Here is a 20,503-nt window from a genome sequence, read left to right as displayed (position 1 = left end):
TATACAAAGAGATATAAAAATGTAGATCTGATATATGACAGACACCATTAATAATGGTCTGGATAAGTTTCAAATTAACTGTTCTATAAATTTATGTCTGTGTGTTTATTTCATAATAAATCTCAAATGAGTTGACTCTTTAAAAAAATGTAGATTTGAAATGCTGCTCACCTGAAAAAAACAGAGATCAGTGCCTTCTCACTGCTCGAGTTAAATACTTTTAACAAGGCTTATAAGGCTCTGTAAAATCTACCTATGTTTCTGAGCTCATTTCATACCAGCCTCTTCCCTCACTTACTATACTCTAGTCATACTCACCTTCCTTTATATTCTCCAATGACCATTTCTTACACACTTGCTGTCTCATACACTCTGCCTAAACCTTCCCCTCACCCTTGCCTAGTTTACTTCTATTGTCTCCCAACAGGAAGCCTTCTCCTTGATCTGCCAGATTAAGTTCAGTCCCCCTGTTATATGATCTAAATATCCCAAACTTTTTTATTTACACTCTCTTTTCATAGTATGTAACTATATTGTTATTTGTGTGACTGCACCATAACGGTTGGTAGTGTACTGCTTACCACTGTTTACTGTACACCCTAATGTGCCTAGTTTGTACTGAGAGATCAAAAAAAATTTTTTTTTTTCCATTAGATGAGTAAGATACTGCTAAAACATGAAGCTGAATAGGGGAAAAGAATACCTGTAAGATACCTCAAGATAGAAAAACTGTCCTCATCGGTAAAACCTTTGGGTTTAAATTTATCTTGGATTTACCTACCAAAGTATCAAAAGAGGAGTTGGCAAAGTAACAACAAAGAATACAGGGATGCCAGCGTCCACCCCTTACTTTATTCCTTTGATGGAATAAATCCAAATTCCTTAATATGGCATGTAAGGCCCTTTGTAACAGATTTGTTTTTACTTTAGTCTCAACTGAAGTATGAAAATGTCTCCCATGCTCTCAAAATACCCACGTAAAACTATATTCCGATACTCAAATACACAAAATATTTCCCAGATTCTATGCCTTTACTAGTACTATTACCTTAGCCAATCCTCAACATTTTCCCTAGCTGCTTCACAACCTCTCCAATTCTGAAGAAATTGTAATCATCTTTCAAGACTTGCATCAGGGCTTCCCTGGTGGCGCAGTGGTTGAGAGTCCGCCTGCCGATGCAGGGGACACGGGTTCGTGCCCCGGTCCAGGAAGATCCCACATGCCGCGGAGCAGCTGGGCCCGTAAGACATGGCCACTGAGCCTGCGCGTCTGGAGCCTGTGCTCCGCAACGGGAGAGGCCACAACAGTGAGAGGCCCGCGTACCGCAAAAAAAAAAAACGACTTGCATCAAATATCAATCCCTTCTTTCTTGTTACCAATTCTATTGACTGAAGCTAATTAAACTTTTTTCCTTATGCCCATACTTTACTTTTCCTTTAACCAAAAGTAGTATATATTTTTTCTGCCTCAATTATATTATTTGTATATCTGCCTCTTCTACTAGATGGTACGATCCCTAAAACTTTCTCTTAACTTATCCGTATTTCCCTATAGTTCTAGTCTACTGTTTCATTCATAGTAGGCCTTACTAAGCATTTAATAAATAAAAATAATAATAATGAAGCCACTGGAACTTATTTTTTTAAATAATAAAAAACAAATATATGGCAGGCTCTTTACTAACCCATGTTACAATCCTTAGCTGGCATAGGAAGAAGTCAAATAAACAAAGGTTATAAGATGCTTAGCCTTCTCTGTTTCTATTCACAAAAAATTTATCTGTAAGCGCAAATGAACTTGGGCAAGTTATAAACTTCCCCAGCTATAAAAGAATAATGTTCGGCAGGCTAAAGAACAATTAGACACAAAAAATCAATTTCATGTCTATATGCTAGTAATAAACGATTTGAAAATGACACCAGAGTAACAAAAAATATCAAATATCTAGGGAAAAATCTAATAAAACGTGTATAAGACCTCTCCACAGAAAACAACGTAATACTCTTGAGAAAAATTTAAAAGAGATTAAAATAAATGGAGGGATATAGCATGCTCAAGAATTGAAAGACTCAATATTATAAAGATTTTCCTCAAACTGATTTAGAGGTAATGCAATCCCAATCAAAATTCAAACACTTTAAGTATCTGTGAAAATTGACTAGCTAATTCTAAAATGTATATAGATATGAAAAGGATTAAGAAGAAACAAGACAATCTTTAATAAGAACGAAGTTGGAGGAATTTTGACTCAATTAAAGTATCAAGTAATAAAACTGAAAAGAGGAAAGAAAATAAAAGTAATGCTTACCTTTAGAAAGTGCAAGTGAATGATAGTAGCCACAAGCAACCTGTACTATCTGGATATCCGTCAAACTTTTAATATTTCTAGAAAATAAGAAGAGAGATCAGGATCAGTTAATTCCATTTAATAAATGGGGGCTGAATGCTATTTATTTATGTGATTTACTGACCACCTACTATGTGCAAATAGTTTCCTTACCAGCAGTTCCTTACTAGCATGACCTAGCAGTTCATATTTTTTCTCATACAGGCCCAATTTACCAAAAAATTATGCTAAAATCAGTAAACAAAATCTAAATATGAAAAAATTAAGAGATATGAGAAAACACTTTGAAAGGACAATATTTAAACACAGTAAACTATGCTCGCAGCTCAGTGCTTTCTATTTTTTTAATAAGTTTATTTATTTATCGATTTATTTTTATCCTTGGCTGCACTGGGTCTTCGTTGCTACATGCAGGCTTTCTCTAGTTGTGGCGAGCAGCGGCCATTCTTCATTGCAGTGTGCAGGCTTCTCAATGTGGTAGCTTCTATTGTTGCGGAGCATGGGCTTTAGGCACGCAGGCTTCAGTAGTTGTGGCATGCGGGCTCAGTAGTTATAGCTCATGGGCTCTAGAGTGCAGGCTCAGTAGTTGTGGTGCATGGGCTTAGTTGTTCTGCGGCATGTGGGATCTTCCCAGACCAGGGCTCGAACCCATGTCCCCTGCACTGGCAGGTGGATTCTTAACCACTGTGCCACCAGGGAAGCCCCTCAGTGCTTTTATGATGCAGATGTTATTATCATCAAAATTTGAAAAATCTTTAGCTTGAAGTATGAAACTTGGCAATATTGTAAAACAAATGTACATGATCCAATTTGTCAAAAATTGGTGTTTGGCCTAGTTTATTATATGTTCTCCTCAGTCAGGTTCCTTAAGAACCAACAAGAATTCCTATCATATGGTGCTACCAATTCACAAATTATGAAACCTATTCCTCTTGGACTATCCTTTTGCTTTGCATCTAAATCAATGATATTAAATTTAATTCTTTACTAGAGAAATTTAATCAATTCATATGTATTGTGATCAGTGATGTGTTCAGTCATATTTCTGCCATCTCATGTTTCTTACTTACATTTTTTATAGTTTCTTTTTTCCCCTGATTTCTGATTTTTCCTTAACTGCAATGTAATTCTACAGGATAACTGTTAAAACATTACAAAAATCAAGAAACTATGTGCATCAACCATCCCAGGTTTTCTTTATGTAGCTCCCCTTCAGTTGCTCATTCTGTTTTTCCTGAATGAATGTTTTTAAGAAAAAAGGGGGTGTGGAAATATATTATGTTTCTTATTTCCCTTTACCTGATACTGCCACCTGACCTGATTCTGCCATATGAGAGTCCGGAGCAGTTCTGACCAGAGTGTCAATACCCATGATTTTCGGGAGGCAGCTTCAGCAAACCAAATTTTGAGTGGGAAAAAAGAGAGTTACTCTAATTCCATATTATTGTATTAAAAATAATTTTATTCAGTGGATTTATATCCTACAAAGCTTGAGAGTTGTACTGCTACATTTAGCAGAATCCAGCAAGTTAACAGGGTCCAGTGTACCTTCAGATTTTCAAATATAGCAAAAGGTCATTTTTTTTTTTGCAGTTAGCAAAATCAAACACTGGCAATGCAAAAACAGGAATAAAAAATACACAGGGGGCTTCCCTGGTGGCGCAGTGGTTGAGAGTCCGCCTGCCAATGCAGGGGACACGCACGGGTCCGTGCCCCGGTCCGGGAGGATCCCACATGCCGCGGAGCGGCTAGGCCCGTGAGCCATGGTCCCTGGGCCTGCGCGTCCGGAGCCTGTGCTCCGCGACGGGAGAGGCCACAACAGTGAGAGGCCCGTGTACCGGAAAAAAAAAAACATGGATATGTACAACTGTGCTGAAATTACTAAACATTTACTGTTACTGCTTATGCATATTAGGCATATCATACACTGACTAGTGAACTGTATTAAATATTTTTAAAAACCAATTGCTCCAAATATCAAGTCTAGTTTGCAAGACTAAGTAAAATCTTTTAAAATTCTACATTCTCATAGCACCCTATGTTTTTTTTCCTCCACAGCATTTATCTCTACTAATTACTGGTGCACTTATTCATTTAATTATTACTATTAGTATACTCTGCTAAACAATAAGCTCTGTGAGGATGGACTATTATTATCTTATACCCATGGAATCCCTAGACCTACCACAGTGCCTGGCAAAAAATATGGGGAAAAAAAAAGTATGTGAAGTATCCACTGTTAGAGGATAAGTGAATCTGCAACTTCTTTGAGGCTTTAGTATTAAACTATTCATAAAATTTGCTTCCAAAAAACTTCTAAATTTACATAGCAATTTACAGAAAGTGATTCTCATTACCAAAATATTATTATACGGCTTAGAATATAATGTAAACGCTAATTTCTTTAGCCATGTCTACTACACAGACAAGTGAAGATATTCTTCTGTGGCATTACTATTTTAAAGGAAAAAAACCTCTCCTTTTATCTCTATGGAGATTGAATACACTGAAGATTGTGGGGGGGGGAAGAGGAGAGGATATGCTTTCTTGTTTTGTTTTGTTTTGTTTTAAGCTTTCAGGAATTTAAAAAAGAAACAAAAATACTTGTGAATAGTAAAACAACTTTACAACATTCAATTTTTCCTAAAGAGACAAATTAGAAAATTCTTAATGTAACAAAATTTTATAGAATGCATCAAAAATAATCCCCAGATTCCGGAGGAAGATGGCGGAAGAGTAAGACGCGGAGATCACCTTCCTCCCCACAGATACATCAGAAATTCATCTACACGTGGAACAACTCCTACAGAACACCTACTGAACGCTGACAGAAGACCTCAGACCCCCCAAAAGGGTGGATGAAAGGCTCTTGGTGCTGCAGCCAGGAGTCAGTGCTGTGCCTCTGAAGTGGAAGAGCCAACTTCAGGACACGGGTCCACAAGAGACCTCCCAGCTCCACATAATATCAAGCAGCAAAAATCTCCCAGAGATCTCTATCCCAACACCAGCACCCAGCTTCAGTCAACGACCAGCAAGCTACAGTACTGGTCACCCTATGCCAAGCAACTAGCAAGGCAGGAACACAACCCCACCCATTAGCAGAGAGGCTACCTAAAAACATAATAAGGCCACAGGCACCCCAAAACACACCACCAGACATGGACCTGTCCACCAGAAAGACAAGATCGAGCCTCAACCACCAGAACACAGGCATTAGTCCCCCCCACCAGGAAGCCTACACAACCTACTGAAACAACCTTAGCCACTGGGGTCAGACACCAAAAACAACGGGAACTACGAATCTGCAGCCTGCAAAAAGGAGACCCCAAACACAGTAACATAAGCAAAATAAGAAGACAGAAAAACACACAGCAGGTGAAGGAGCAAGATAAAAACCTACCATACCTAACAAATGAAGAGGTAATAGGCAGTCTACCTGAAAAAGAATTCAGAATAATGATAGTAAAGCTGATCCAAGATTCTATTTCCAAGATCCATAATCTTGGAAATAGAATAGACAACATGCAAGAAACAGTTAACAAGGACCTAGAAGAACTAAGGATGAATCAAGCATCGATTAAAAACACAATAAATGAAATGAAAAATACTCTAGATGGGATCAATAGCAGAATAACTGAGGCAGAAGAACGGATAAGTGAGGTGGAAGATAAAATAGTGGAAATAACTGCTGCAGAGCAAAATAAAGAAAAAAGAATGAAAAGAACAGAGGACAGTCTCAGAGACCTCTGGGACAACATTAAACGCACCAACATTCGAATTATAGGGGTTCCAGAAGAAGAAGAGAAAAAGAAAGGGACTGAGAAAATATTTGAAGAGATTATAGTTGAAAACTTCCCCAATATGGGAAAGGAAATAGTTAATCAAGTCCAGGAGGCAGAGAGAGTAACATGCAGAATAAATCCAAGGAGAAATACACCAAGACACATATTAATCAAACTGTCAAAAATTAAACACAAAGAAATCATATTAAAAGCAGCAAGGGAAAAAAAACAAATAACACACAAGGGAATCCCCATCAGGTTAACAGCTGATCTCTCAGCAGAAACTCTACAAGCCAGAAGGGAGTGGCAGGACATAATTAAAGTGATGAAGGAGAGAAACCTGAAACCAAGATTACTCTACCCAGCAAGGATCTCATTCAGATTTGATGGAGAAATTAAAACCTTTACAGACAAGCAAAAGCTGAGAGACTTCAGCACCACCAAACCAGCTTAACAACAAATGCTAAAGGAACTTCTCTAGGCAAGAAACACAACAGAAGGAATATACCTACAATAATGAACCCAAAGCAATTAAGGAAATGGGAATAGGAACATACATATCAATAATTACCTTAAATGTAAATGGACTAAATGCTCCCACCAAAAGACACAGAGTGGCTGAATGGATACAAAAACAAGACCCATATATATGCTGTCTACAAGAGACCCACTTCAGACCTAGAGACACATACAGATTGAAAGTAAAGGGATGGAAAAAGATATTCCATGCAAATGGAAATCAAAAGAAAGCTGGAGTAGCAATTCTTATATCAGACAAAATAGACTTTAAAATAAAGACTATTAGAGGAGACAAGGAAGGACACTACATAACGATAAAGGGATCGATCCAAGAAGAAGATATAACAATTGTAAATATTTATGCACCCAACATAGGAGCACCTCAATACATAAGGCAAATACTAACAGCCATAAAAGGGGAAATCGACAGTAACACAATCATAGTAGGGGACTTTAACACCCCACTTTCACCAATGGACAGATCATCCAAAATGAAAATAAATAAGGAAACTCAAGCTTTAAATGATACATTAAACAAGATGGACTTAGTTGATATTTATAGGACATTCCATCCAAAAACAACAGAATACACATTTTTCTCAAGTGCTCATGGAACATTCTCCAGGATAGATCATATCTTGGGTCACAAATCAAGGCCTGGTAAATTTAAGAAAATTGAAATTGTATCAAGTATCTTTTCCGACCACAATGCTGTGAGACTAGATATCGATTACAGGAAAAGAGCTGTAAAAAATACAAACACATGGAGGCTAAACAATACACTACTCAATAACGAAGTGATCACTGAAGAAATCAAAGAGGAAATTTAAAAATACATAGAAACAAATGACAATGGAGACACGACGACCCAAAACCTATGGGACGCAGCAAAAGCAGTTCTAAGGGGGAAGTTTATAGCAATACAATCCCACCTTAAGAAACAGGAAACATTTCGAGTAAACAACCTGACCCTGCACCTAAAGCAATTAGAGAAAGAAGAACAAAAAACCCCCAAAGTTAGCAGAAAGAAAGAAATCATAAACATCAGATCAGAAGTAAATGAAAAAGAAATGAAGGAAATGATAGCAAAGATCAACCAAACTAAAAGCTGGTTCTTTGAGAAGATAAACAAAATTGACAAACTATTAGCCAGACTCATCAAGAAAAGAAGGGAGAAGACTCAAATCAATAGAATTAAAAATGAAAAAGGAGAAGTAAGAACTGACACTGCAGAAATACAAAAGATCATGAGAGATTACTATAAGCAACTCTATGCCAATAAAATGGACAACCTGGAAGAAATGGACAAATTCTTAGAAATGCACAACCTGCCAAGACTGACTCAGGAAGAAATAGAAAATATGAATAGACCAATCACAAGCACTGAAATTGAAACTGTGATTAAAAATCTTCCAACAAACAAAAGCCCAGGACCAGATGGCTTCACAGGCGAATTCTATCAAACATTTAGAGAAGAGCTAACACCCATCCTTCTCAAACTCTTCCAAACAATATCAGAGGAAGGAACACTCCCAAACTCATTCTACGAGGCCACCATCACCTTGACACCAAAACCAGGCAAGGATGTCACAAAGAAAGAAAACTACAGGCCAATATCACTGATGAACATAGATGCAAAAATCCTCAACAAAATCCTAGCAAACAGAATCCAACAGCACATTAAAAGGATCATACACCATGATCAAGTGGGGTTTATTCCAGGAATGCAAGGATTCTTCAATATACGCAAATCAATCAATGTGATACACCATATTAACAAGTTGAAGGAGAAAAACCATATGATCATCTCAAGAGATGCAGAGAAAGCTTTCGACAAAATTCAATACCCATTTATGATAAAAACCCTGAAGAAAGTAGGCATAGAGGGAACTTTCCTCAACATAATAAAGGCCATATATGACAAACCCACAGCCAACATCGTCCTCAATGGTGAAAAACTGAAACCATTTCCACTAAGATCAGGAACAAGACAAGGCTGCCCACTCTCACCACTCTTATTCAACATAGTTTTGGAAGTTTTAGCCACAGCAATCAGAGAAGAAAAGGAAATAAAAGGAATCCAAATTGGAAAAGAAGAAGTAAAGCTGTCACTGTTTGCAGATGACATGATACTATACATAGAGAATCCTAAAGATGCTACCAAAAAACTACTAGAGCTAATCAATGGATTTGGTAAAGTAGCAGGATACAAAATTAATGTACAGAAATCTCTGGCATTCCTGTACACTAATGATGAAAAATCTGAAAATGAAATCAAGAAAACACTCCCATTTACCATTGCAACAAAAAGAATAAAATATCTAGGAATAAACCTACCTAAGGAGACAAAAGACCTGTATGCAGAAAATTATAAGACCCTGATGAAAGAAATTAAAGATGATACAAATAGATGGAGAGATATACCATGCTCCTGGATTGGAAGAATCAACATTGTGAAAATGACTCTACTACCCAAAGCAATCTACAGATTCAATGCAATCCCTATCAAACTACCACTGGCATTTTTCACAGAACTAGAACAAAAAATTTCAAAATTTGTTTGGAAAAACAAAAGACCCCGAATAGCCAAAGCAATCTTGAGAACGAAAAACGGAGCTGGAGGAATCAGGCTCCCTGACTTCAGACTATACTACAAAGCTACAGTAATCAAGACAGTGTGGTACTGGCATAAAAACAGAAAGATAGATCAGTGGATCAGGATAGAAAGCCCAGAGATAAACCCACGCACATATGGCCAACTTATCTTTGATAAAGGAGGCAGGAATGTACAGTGGAGAAAGGACAGCCTCTTCAATAAGTGGTGCTGGGAAAACTGGACAGGGACATGTAAAAGTTTGAGATTAGATCATTCCCTAGCACCATACACAAAAATAAGCTCAAAATGGATTAAAGACTTAAATGTAAGGCCAGAAACTATCAAACTCTTAGAGGAAAACATAGGTAGAACGCTCTATGACATAAATCACAGCAAGATCCTTTTGGACCCACCTCCTAGAGAAATGGAAATAAAAACAAAGATAAACAAATGGGACCTAATGAAACTTCAAAGCTTTTGCACAGCAAAGGAAACCATAAACAAGACCAAAAGACAACCCTCAGAATGGGAGAAAATATTTGCAAATGAAGCAACTGACAAAGGATTAATCTCCAAAATTTATAAACAGCTCATGCAGCTCAATAGCAAAAAAACAAACAACCCAATCCAAAAATGGGCAGAAGACTTAAACAGGCATTTCTCCAAAGAAGATATACAGACTGCCAACAAACACATGAAAGAATGCTCAACATCATTAATCATTAGAGAAATGCAAATCAAAACTACAATGAGATATCACCTCACACCAGTCAGAATGTCCATCATCAAGAAATCTGGAAACAATAAATGCTGGAGAGGGTGTGGAGAAAAGGGAACACTCTTGCACTGCTGGTGGGAATGTGAATTGGTACAGCCACTATGGAGAACAGTATGGAGGTTCCTTAAAAAACTACAAATAGAACTACCATATGACCCAGCAATCCCACTACTAGGCATATACCCTGAGAAAACCATAATTCCAAAAGAGACATGTACCAAAATGTTCATTGCAGCTCTATTCACAATAGCCCAGAGCTGGAAACAACCTAAGTGTCCATCATCAGATGAATGGATAAAGAAGATGTGGCACATATATACAATGGAATATTACTCAGCCATAAAAAGAAACGAAACTGAGCTATTTGTAATGAGGTGGATAGACCTAGAGTCTGTCATACAGAGTGAAGTTAGTCAGAAAGAGAAAGACAAATACCGTATGCTAACACATATATACGGAATTTAAAAAAAAAAATGTCATGAAGAACCTAGGGGCAAAATGGGAATAAAGACACAGACCTACTTGAGAATGGACTTGAGGATATGGGGAGGGGGAAGGGTAAGCTGTGACAAAGCGAAAGAGAGGCATGGACATATATACACTACCAAACGTAAGGTAGATAGATAGTGGGAAGCAGCCGCAGAGCACAGGGAGATCAGCTCGGTGCTTTGTGACCGCCTGGAGGGGTGGGATGGGGAGGGTGGGAGGGAGGGAGATGCATGAGGGAAGGGATGTGGGAACAGATGTATATGTATGACTGATTCACTTCGTTATAAAGCAGAAACTAATTTAATAAATAAATAAATAAATAAATAAATAAATAAATAAATAAATAAATAAATAAAAGAATCCCTAATGAGTAAAAAAGATAATGTAAATGTTTTCTGGTTTTCAATTTTTAAAAGGATTCAAATGCAGTTAACAGGAAAGTAAAATAAGCCAGAATAAATTTTGTACATAAAAATATATATATACACACATACATGAAGATTCCTAATTAATCAGAACTATGAAAAGAAAATCAGAATTCCGATGTCTAGGGTAAACATTTTATAACTGCTTATAAATTTAAAATAACTCCCTAAAGTTTAGAGTTCTTGTCAAACATTTTTAAATGGCTATGACATTTAAAATTATTCATTGTAAAGAAAAGAATAATTTCGCCCTCCTGTTCTGCCTCCTGACCACACTTGCTGCTCATGTGGTCTATATGATGTGATGTGGCCTCTTCTGTCAGGAAACAGGCTTGAACAGTGTTAGCAACATAATGGGCTCAATCAAAACTTGCCATGATCTGCATGACTTTTCTGCAAATTACTGCCATGACTTTTTGGATGTAGAAATGGCCTGGTGTATTTGCCATTTGCCTTTGAATGTGTGGAATCAAGTGATTTCAGCTCCTTGGAAGAAGTTGTTTTACAGAAACCAGACCCCAACCAGACACAGAATGATGACCATGAGCACATAGCCCCAAAACTGGCTGGAGCCTGAAGACTGGTAACGTGATCAATCTCTGTGACCTCACCTGGTTACCTCACCACACACCAACCAGAAGACTGCATGAAATGATCACATTCCCCATGACCCTCATCCTCACTTTGTCTTTAAAAACCCATCCCTAAAAACCATTAGGAAGTTTGGGTCTTTTGAGCATTAGCTGCCCATTCTCCTTGCTTGTCACCTTGCAATAAATGCTACACTTTCCTTCACCACAAAAAAAAAAAAGAAAAGAATAATTTCTTTACTGAATTTTGAAACATGTTTGAAATTTGTAAGAAAACAGTTAATAAACTTGGAAATAAGATTTATACACCTCTCCCTTAGGAAGTCTTGAAGTCAAAACATATACCATTGAATATGTGTACTGTTGTGTTGTTACATTTTTCAAACTTAATGTACAGTGGCAATATAGGCAAAAACGAGGCATTTCCAATTGTATGTTAAGGTAAAATTCTTTAACAACTGTTAACAAGGACTAGTGAAAAGTTTATATTATATAATCAAGAAGTTGAAGAACTAAAGCATTAAATATTTTGCCAATTCCAAACTCATCAAGGTGTATACATTAAGTACAGCTTTTTGTATGCCAATCATACCTCAATAAAGTGGTTTTAAAAATATATTTTGCCAGTAAAACATAATCAACAATTTTCTATTTTTCAATTAAGCCACAACTTTCTTACTGATTTGAGAAAAGTCTTAGCACCAACTCTTTGATTCTGAAAAATTTAGGTAACAACTGATCTAGTCTCTACCATTAAAAACTCTTCTAATTTTTTTTGTAATTTTCTTTTTAATCTGAAAGGTTCTGCACTTTCAGATGCTAATATTAGGCAGAAATTTTAATAAACTTCTTTTTCTTTGGGAGGGGCCGGGCGAACAGTGCCACATGGCTTGCAGGATCTTAGTTCCCCAACCAGGATCGAACCCGGGCCATGGTAGTGAAAGCGCCAACTCCTAACCACTGGACCGCCAGGGAATTCCTTGTAATATGCTTTTAAAAGTTCAATCAAGAAAATAAATTTTATTTTTGACCAAGGCGACAATTCAAACATGTTTAATTAGTTCTTGTAGCCCAGAAATCGCTGTTCTCACAAGAATCATCATATTATACCATCCTGTCATAATTTTTTCTTACAAAGTCCAAAAAAACAGAACTTTAAAAAATAAACTACTGGGCTTCCCTGGTGGCGCAGTGGTTGAGAGTCCGCCTGCCGATGCAGGGGACACGGGTTCATGCCCCGGTCCGGGAAGATCCCACATGCTGCGGAGCGGCTGGGCCCGTGAGCCATGGCTGCTGGGCCTGCGCATCCAGAGCCTGTGCTCTGCAACGGGAGAGGCCACAGCAGTGAGAAGCCCACATAATGCAAAAAAATTAAAAAAATAAATAAAAAATAAATAAAAAAATAAACTACAACCTTATTGCCAAAAATTGTTTTTCTATTTACATTAAACTAAAAGATAGTAAAATCAGATTAACTTTTTTTAAAATAAAGGTATAACATATATCCTACATATAAAAAGAAATGACTAGCCAGAAATGCAGGTCCACAGAGACCACTGATATTGAATAATTTGTCTTTCCCCAAGAAATAATGATTTCAAAACAAAACAAAATAAGAAGTAGGAAAAGATTATCAGTGTAAGAGTTTCAAATATAATCTATTTATTATTAATTTTACATTCATCTTTAAAATTAAAGTGTTGCTTAATTTACATACTCTCATATATTGATATAAAAATGGGTTTTGTTCTCAAGAAAATACAGCCTAATGTGAATATTCACTTTTCTGATCATTCTTATGAAAATTATAAACACTAATTTTTAAAAACCTATTCATATATGTCTGAGTTTCCTCCTATATTCTACACATTTTATTCAAAATGTATGTGAAAGTTACAAAGCTGGCTGACATCTCTAAGCACCTAGAAAAAGCCTTGCATCTAAAAAATGATTTGGTGCTGAGATTTAAAAAGAAAAAAAAAATCAATGGTGGTCTTTCATAAAAATATATTTCTACTGAAATACTAAATTGCCCTTTAAGACATGAAAGTATCAGTAAAAATGATATATATATGTCACAACAAATCAGATTAGTCCATGAAAAACTGAAAAGAATGAACAGGAAAGATGCCTTAATACACAGCTTAAAATTAATACAGATGTTCAGCAAGTACACAAACAGAGAAGTTTAAACCAAAGGACTCAAGATCTCTTACAAGTCCCCGTCCAGGTTCATAAAGAGTAAAGTCACAAATAGAGAATTACTGGGCAACCTTCAAATAAGCCATTATATAATAAACTCTTCTTCTTATAATTACCTTTCTCTCCAATTACTAATCATCTATGGATTACTGACTGAAATCTCTTATATCAGAACTGAACAGCAAAAAAAAAAAAAAAAAATTAAGTATGAGGATTAAGAGAATTAAGTGGAGCAAAAATAAGGGAAACTAGACAGCCTTCCTGTGAATCATGGTTTTGGAAATACTGACTTAGAAAATCTAACATGTAAGTCTCTCTTCAAACCTAAAAACACAAAGTTCTTAAAAATCTTTAAAAAAAAATCCCATTCTACAACAATTACTTGTGGAAGGAAATAAAATCAGTAGACAATATGACAAATGTGAGATCACTCTGTTCCTATGAATGCTTTGTATTTTGTAGCCAACAGCCATTTGGCTGCAAATTAACATTTTCTAAAAGAAATCAAAACTGAAATGACTAAAAAAATTCAATTTACTTAGCTTAAAGAAAAAAATTTATCTCCCAACAGCACCATCATGAAGAGGCCCTAAAAGCATAATGGGAAGTATGTTATTTAATTGCTACTGCAGAAGAAACAAAGGGGAAGAAATTTGTTTGGGAAGTTTTGTGGAATTTGGTTACAAGTTCGATAAACAAAACATGTTAATGTGTGTATCCAGAAGTCTCAACAGACAGTTCATTACTAGAACAAACATAAAATGTCAAACTAAAGATGAAAAAAACTTTTACTATGCTAAAACAAAGCAAATACTTCAAATGTATACTTTAAGTTTTTAAATAGACATACATATATATGAAGGAAGGTTATGGGCTTTTTATTTTAAAAACTCATTTCTAACGATAAGAGCTCCCGTTCCGTTTCTTTGTTTTTTGTTTTGTTTTTTTTGCACTGCGCAGCTTGTGGGATCTTAGTTACCCGACCAGGGATTGAACCCAAGCCCGCAGCAGTGAAAGCGTGGAGTCTTAACCACTGGACCACCAGGGAATTCCCTCCTGTTCTGAAATATATTCGTTCCTGTGCTCCATTTTCTTATCCTAGTAGTTACATCTACTTCTTAAACCCAAACAAACATTATCAATGTTAAATTAAAAACAAAGTATCTATATGTGTATATTACAAAAAATGCTACCTGGAATATATCTAAAATTAGTGTAATACCTTGGTTCCCTGGAGAGTTCTCTTTTGTCCCTATAACTATTACTAGGGGAAAAAAGAAAACAAAAAACAAGAGTTTAAGGAGGCAAGAATTTGTATAATTTTAAACACTAAGCATGAGTTAGTGTATTAATTATATGTCTAAAAGAACTGGATACTCTTCTTTAAATCTTTATGTTCATGCTTACAGTTTTTAATATTACAGCAATGGTTATGTCCTATATAAACCTGTAAGACTGTAACATTGATGAAGCATTGCTTATTTTTAAATTTTGAAATAACTCTATGGTGAATTAGTGGTTAGCATAAATTAAATTGTGGTCACTGCTATGTAAAAATGTAGAAAGTGACTTATTCTTTCTACACTTTAAGCATGTGGGACTTCTATATTCAATAAAAACTTTATAAAGACTATAAAAACAAGAGAAAGAAACATGCAAACAACCAATATTTAATAAATATTTCAGTGGCTGAGGTACTCAAGATAGTATAATTAATGGTTTAAATTAGTCTTAACCCACTTAAAATTTTTAGTGAGAGAAAATTTATAATAAAGTATGCATTCCCTACCCCTTTTCTTTACAAACATAAATAATTTGGGGAAATACGGAGTATATAAAAAATAGCACTCAATCCAAATTAAAGGCACGAACCTACCTAGTAAATGCCTTAAGAACTCAAAGGGGAGAAGTAATTCAGTGTCAACTCTTAAATGCCCAGTAGTAAGCAGAATAATTTAGATAGCAAATTTATTATAAAAGATTGTTAAAGACCTCTTGTCGGTCACCTTTGTTACCTGGGTACTCTGATACATTCCTCTGATCCTAGCAGGCCAAGTTGTCCATCAGAATCGAGACCCCAAGCATACACCTGGCCCTTGTCGTTTAGTGCTAATGTATGAGCTTCTCCACATGAAACAGCTACGATATTTTGGGCATCCAGCGCAACAACCTGCTCTACAGAAATCAAGAAGAGAGACATTACATTCTAGTTTTAAACTCCCAACAAGAATAAAACAATAGTCTTCATCTTGTACAAAAAAGCTAAGGAAATGCTGAAATACAGACTAAGTATAACTTCAGTTATTCTCAAAAACCTAACAAATATGTTCCATACAAAATTCTCGCTGTGGTAAATACAGAGATATGTCATAGGGCATAATCAACTCAGAATACTAAGTGACTTTAACATTTGGGGAAAGAAATTAAGGGTTTATAAAGATTCTCTCCGAAAGTGCTCTTCATTCAAAGCCATTACCAATAAAAGAAAGGAGTCCAGCTGAAAGGGAACCATTTAAATAACTCAGCTGTTTTTTAACAATAAAATCATAACTGACATATACATTACCAAATGGATACTACTATGGAGTGATCCTGAAATTAAGGAAATAATCTGAATTAGCAAATTCTGACAGGAAACAAATTCTTTACAGATCTCATAAATAAAGCATCTACTAGATACACTGAGGAGAGAACTGAAAGGCAATGTGACCATAACAAATAGATATCAGTTTATGGGCTGCTACTTTTAACATCAAAGACATAAAAATTCCACATGTGGTTAAAACATGTCCAAGCTTTTAACCAGAAAGTAATTTAAAATATTGGCCCTTCATAAGACTGTCAGTAGCCACTGACAAATCAGTAAAGAAAGTGAAATTGCTTCCTTAGTCTCTTTAAGATGTGCATTGTCTATCAGGTTTTTTTTTTTACTAGTACACCACAAGTTTTAAGACATCATTTAAAATTAACCTTTTTTTAAAAAAAATTAACCTTCTTTAGCCTAATAAGAAAGCTATGTCTTCATTAACTGAAAGTCCCTTGTTGCAGAGCTGTTAAAACTGAATCAGGGTTTCTTCAGAAGCACATTTTAGATCAATGTACAAATGCAGCTGTTCAATAATAAAGCAGATTACATGAAAGAAGTTTGAATCCCTATGTACAGAGAAATTCAAATTGTATCTGGGTTACTTATTCTGCATTTTGGGGTGGGAGGTCAGCCCTTAGACAGCCTTCAGGAATCTGTATAACTCTAATGATATGTTATTTTAAGTACTTACCTTAAAGTACTATAAGTTAATAACTCGTAAAGTTGATGAATAGTACATGGAAGTTCACTATACTAATCTCTCACTTTTTGTGTATATTTTGTATATATGTTCTTACAAAATTAAACTGTAGAAACATATAAAAATAAAACATATGTAACACATTGCCTCCCCCCACCAAAAAGAAAAAAGAAATAGGACTTAAAAGTATGGCATCATTTATTTACATCAAAGCATCCCATAAATCTTAATTATGAAGAAGTAAAATGCACAAAAGATCTGTTAATCTTTCACAGAGGCCCCTGAAATGAGTCAATATCTCTCCAAAACTATCCTCAAAGGAAATGCAGTAAAGAGCAGAAATGAAAGGAAGACAAGAAGGATGAATAAGACTGTTGGTTCAACAATAATATATGAAGAGTACTGAAATTAGATATCAATGGCTGTAAAATCATGCATACCAAACACTAATATTTATTGTATACCATGTGTGCTCCAAGCACTAGACACACAAATATAAATAAAACAGAGTTCTAGTCCTCAAGGAGTTTACAGTCTATAGAAAAACAAGCAAGAGAAGGATTGTTATTAAATGAAAAGGTAAAGACATACAAAAGGTACCAGGGGAACATGAGATACTTTTTAAAGCCCTGAAAGATACTAAGAAGAATTCTGGAAGACAGTGACACTAAGCTGTGTAGGTAAGGAAAGAGGAAGAGATTCCATGTACCCATGAGAGAAAATTCAAATCATTTCTTCAAATACAGCAAAACAAACTAAAAGCAAAGTGAAAAGACTGATTTAAAAAAAAAAACAGGAAAAATGTTATTCATGTCAAATAAAGAAATAACCTCCCGGGCCTCCCTGGTAGCGCAGTGGTTGAGAGTCCGCCTGCCGATGCAGGGGATACGGGTTCGTGCCCCGGTCCGGGAGGATCCCATATGCCGCGGAGCGGCTGGGCCCGTGAGCCATGGCCGCTGAGCCTGCGCATCCGGAGCCTGTGCTCCGCAACGGGAGAGGCCACAACAGTGAGAGGCCCGCATACCGCAAAAAAAAAAAAAAAGAAATAACCTCCCTAATATTTAAAGACTAACTGGGGCAGGTGGGGGAGAGCAGTAATTCAATGAAAAATGGGCAAAAGATGTGAATTGATAGTTCACACAAAGAAGAAACAGAAATGGCCCTTAATCCTATGAAAAGATGTTCAACTTCACTGATGAGAGAAATGAAAATTCAAACTACACTGAGAAGCCAATAATATGTTCACTTAGAAAATTCATAAAGCCATACACTTTTATTTTGCATACTTAATTATAAAAGTTTATCAAAGGAATGAGAAGACAAGGCACTGACTGGGAGAAAATATTTGCAAAAGACACATCTAATAAAGGACTGTTATCCAAAAAAAAAAAAAAAAAAAAAAACACCCTCTTAAAACTCAACAATAAGAAAATATACAACCCAGTTAAAAAACAGTGCAAAAAACGTGAGCCGACACCACACCAAGACATAAAGATGGCAAATAACTATATGAAGGCATGTTGTACATCATATATCAACAGGGAACTGCAAATTTAAATGAGATACCACTATAAACCTATTAAAATGGCTCACTTCGGCAGCACATATACTAAAATTGGAACGATACAGAGAAGATTAGCATGGCCCCTGTGCAAGGATGACACGCAAATTCGTGAAGCGTTCCATATTTTTTTCAATAAAAAAGTACCTGAAGTATCCAAAAAAAAAAAAAAAGGCCAAAACCCAAAACACTGACAATACCAAACGCTGGTAAGGATACAGAGCAACAATAACTCTCATTCGTTGCTAATGGGCATGCAAAATGATACAGACACTTTGGAAGACAGTTTGGTAGTTTCTTACAAAACCAACCGTACCATTATAAGATCCAGGAATTGTGCTCTTTCATATTTACTCAAAGGAGTTGAAAACTTATGTCCACAGAAAAACATGCACACAGATGTTTATAGCACCTTTATTCATAATTGCCAAAACTTGGTAGCAATCAAAATGTCCTTCAGTAAGTGGATGGATAAACTGTGGTATATCCAGACAGTGGAATATTATTCAGCGCTAAAAAGAAATGATCTCTCAAGCCACAAAAACACATGGAGGAAACTAAAATGTGTATTACTAAGTGAAAGAAGCCAATATGAAAAGGCTACAAAATGTATGATTCAACCATTTGACATTCTGGAAAAGGCAAAACTTTGGAGACAGTAAAAAGATTAGTGGTTGCCTGCAGTTAGAGGGAGGGAGGGATGAACAGGCAGAGCAGAGAGGATTTTTAGGGTAGTGAAACTATTCTGTATGATACTATTACTATTCTGTACAATACCAAGTATCATTACGCAGTCATCAAAACCCATTGAGTATACAACACAGAGTGAATGCTAATGTAAACTATGGACTCTGGATGACAATGATGTGTCGGTACAGGTTCATTAATGGTAATAAATGTACCACTGTGGTACAGGCTGCAGATAGTGGGGGAGGTTGTATACGTGTGGTATAGAGTGTATGGGAACTCTGTACTTTCTGCTCAATTTTGCTGTGAACTTTAAACTGTTCTTAGAAAGTTTATTAATTAAAAAAAGTTTATTTATAAATACACACCAAGATAACATTTTTCATCTCATAAAAATCCGTAAGTTTGATAACAGTCTGTTGGGGGAAAAGGCACTTTTGTATATTGATAGTGGAAGTGCAAAACAGAACCACCTTTATGCAAAAGAATGTGGCAAAACCTAACAAAACATATACAGTTACCTTTTGGATCCAGCAATTCCATACCCTGCAGATACATCTAAGTACTAAAGGGAGGCAGAATATGCCAACCCAAAATATGCCACGTTGGCATAAGGACTGCTTTGAGCTGAAGGCCACTAAGAAGAAAAGCTCTCTGCTCTCCTATATGCCTAAAAGCAGGACATAAATTTGCTGAAGTGTCCCACCTGCCCTCTCTACCAGGAAGGACAAAAGTTAATCACTGGAGGCAACTCTAGTCCTTTATCAGCTCAGAGACAGCACGAGCAGAAGCTACATAACAAACTTTACTAACTAGCCCTTATCTGAGTTCCCCCACATATTTACCTTCCCAAAATTTGCCACCCCAGAAACTCAAAGTCCTTTTCGTCTTGTTACTTCTCTATTTACTGTTCTTTTATTAAGATGCTATATAAGCCCATGTTCTACTACCACCTTAAGTTACTCATTACTGAGTGCTCCTGCATATAAACGCAAGGCAATAAACTTGTTTTGTTTTTCTCCCTGTTAATCTGTCCTTTGTCTAGACAAACCCCAGCTGGAGAACCTAGGAGGGCAGAGTACAAATACATATGTGCGTGTGTGTGAATGTGTGTGTATTTACGTGTTTGCAGTACTGTATATAATAACAAAAGACTGGAAATATTCCAAGTATCCATCAGTAAAGGATTCCATCCACACGCTGGGATACTATGCTCTGAAAACAAATAAAGAGGAAATG

The 20,503-nt window shown here is 36.1% G+C and overlaps 1 protein-coding gene across 4 annotated transcripts in view; it reads right to left on the bottom strand.

Annotated features, from left to right (window-relative positions):
• The window catches only part of HERC4 (HECT and RLD domain containing E3 ubiquitin protein ligase 4), a 141,808-nt gene that overhangs the window by 97,922 nt on the left and 23,383 nt on the right, over window positions 1–20,503 (bottom strand). For all 4 annotated transcript variants that reach the window (XM_081248689.1, XM_081248688.1, XM_081248690.1 and 1 more), the window contains 2 exons: window positions 15,745–15,904; window positions 2,310–2,386 (listed from right to left, as the gene is read on the bottom strand). In XM_081248689.1, the coding sequence (XP_081104815.1) occupies window positions 2,310–2,386; window positions 15,745–15,904 (237 nt within the window). The remainder of the gene's footprint in view (window positions 1–2,309; window positions 2,387–15,744; window positions 15,905–20,503) is intronic.

Source organism: Mesoplodon bidens (genome assembly GCF_964165515.1).
Source record: "Mesoplodon bidens genome assembly, chromosome: 1".
Taxonomy (NCBI): Eukaryota; Metazoa; Chordata; class Mammalia; order Artiodactyla; family Ziphiidae; genus Mesoplodon; species Mesoplodon bidens.
Note: the sequence above shows the minus strand (reverse complement) of the source record. Positions and strands in the feature narration are given on the sequence as shown.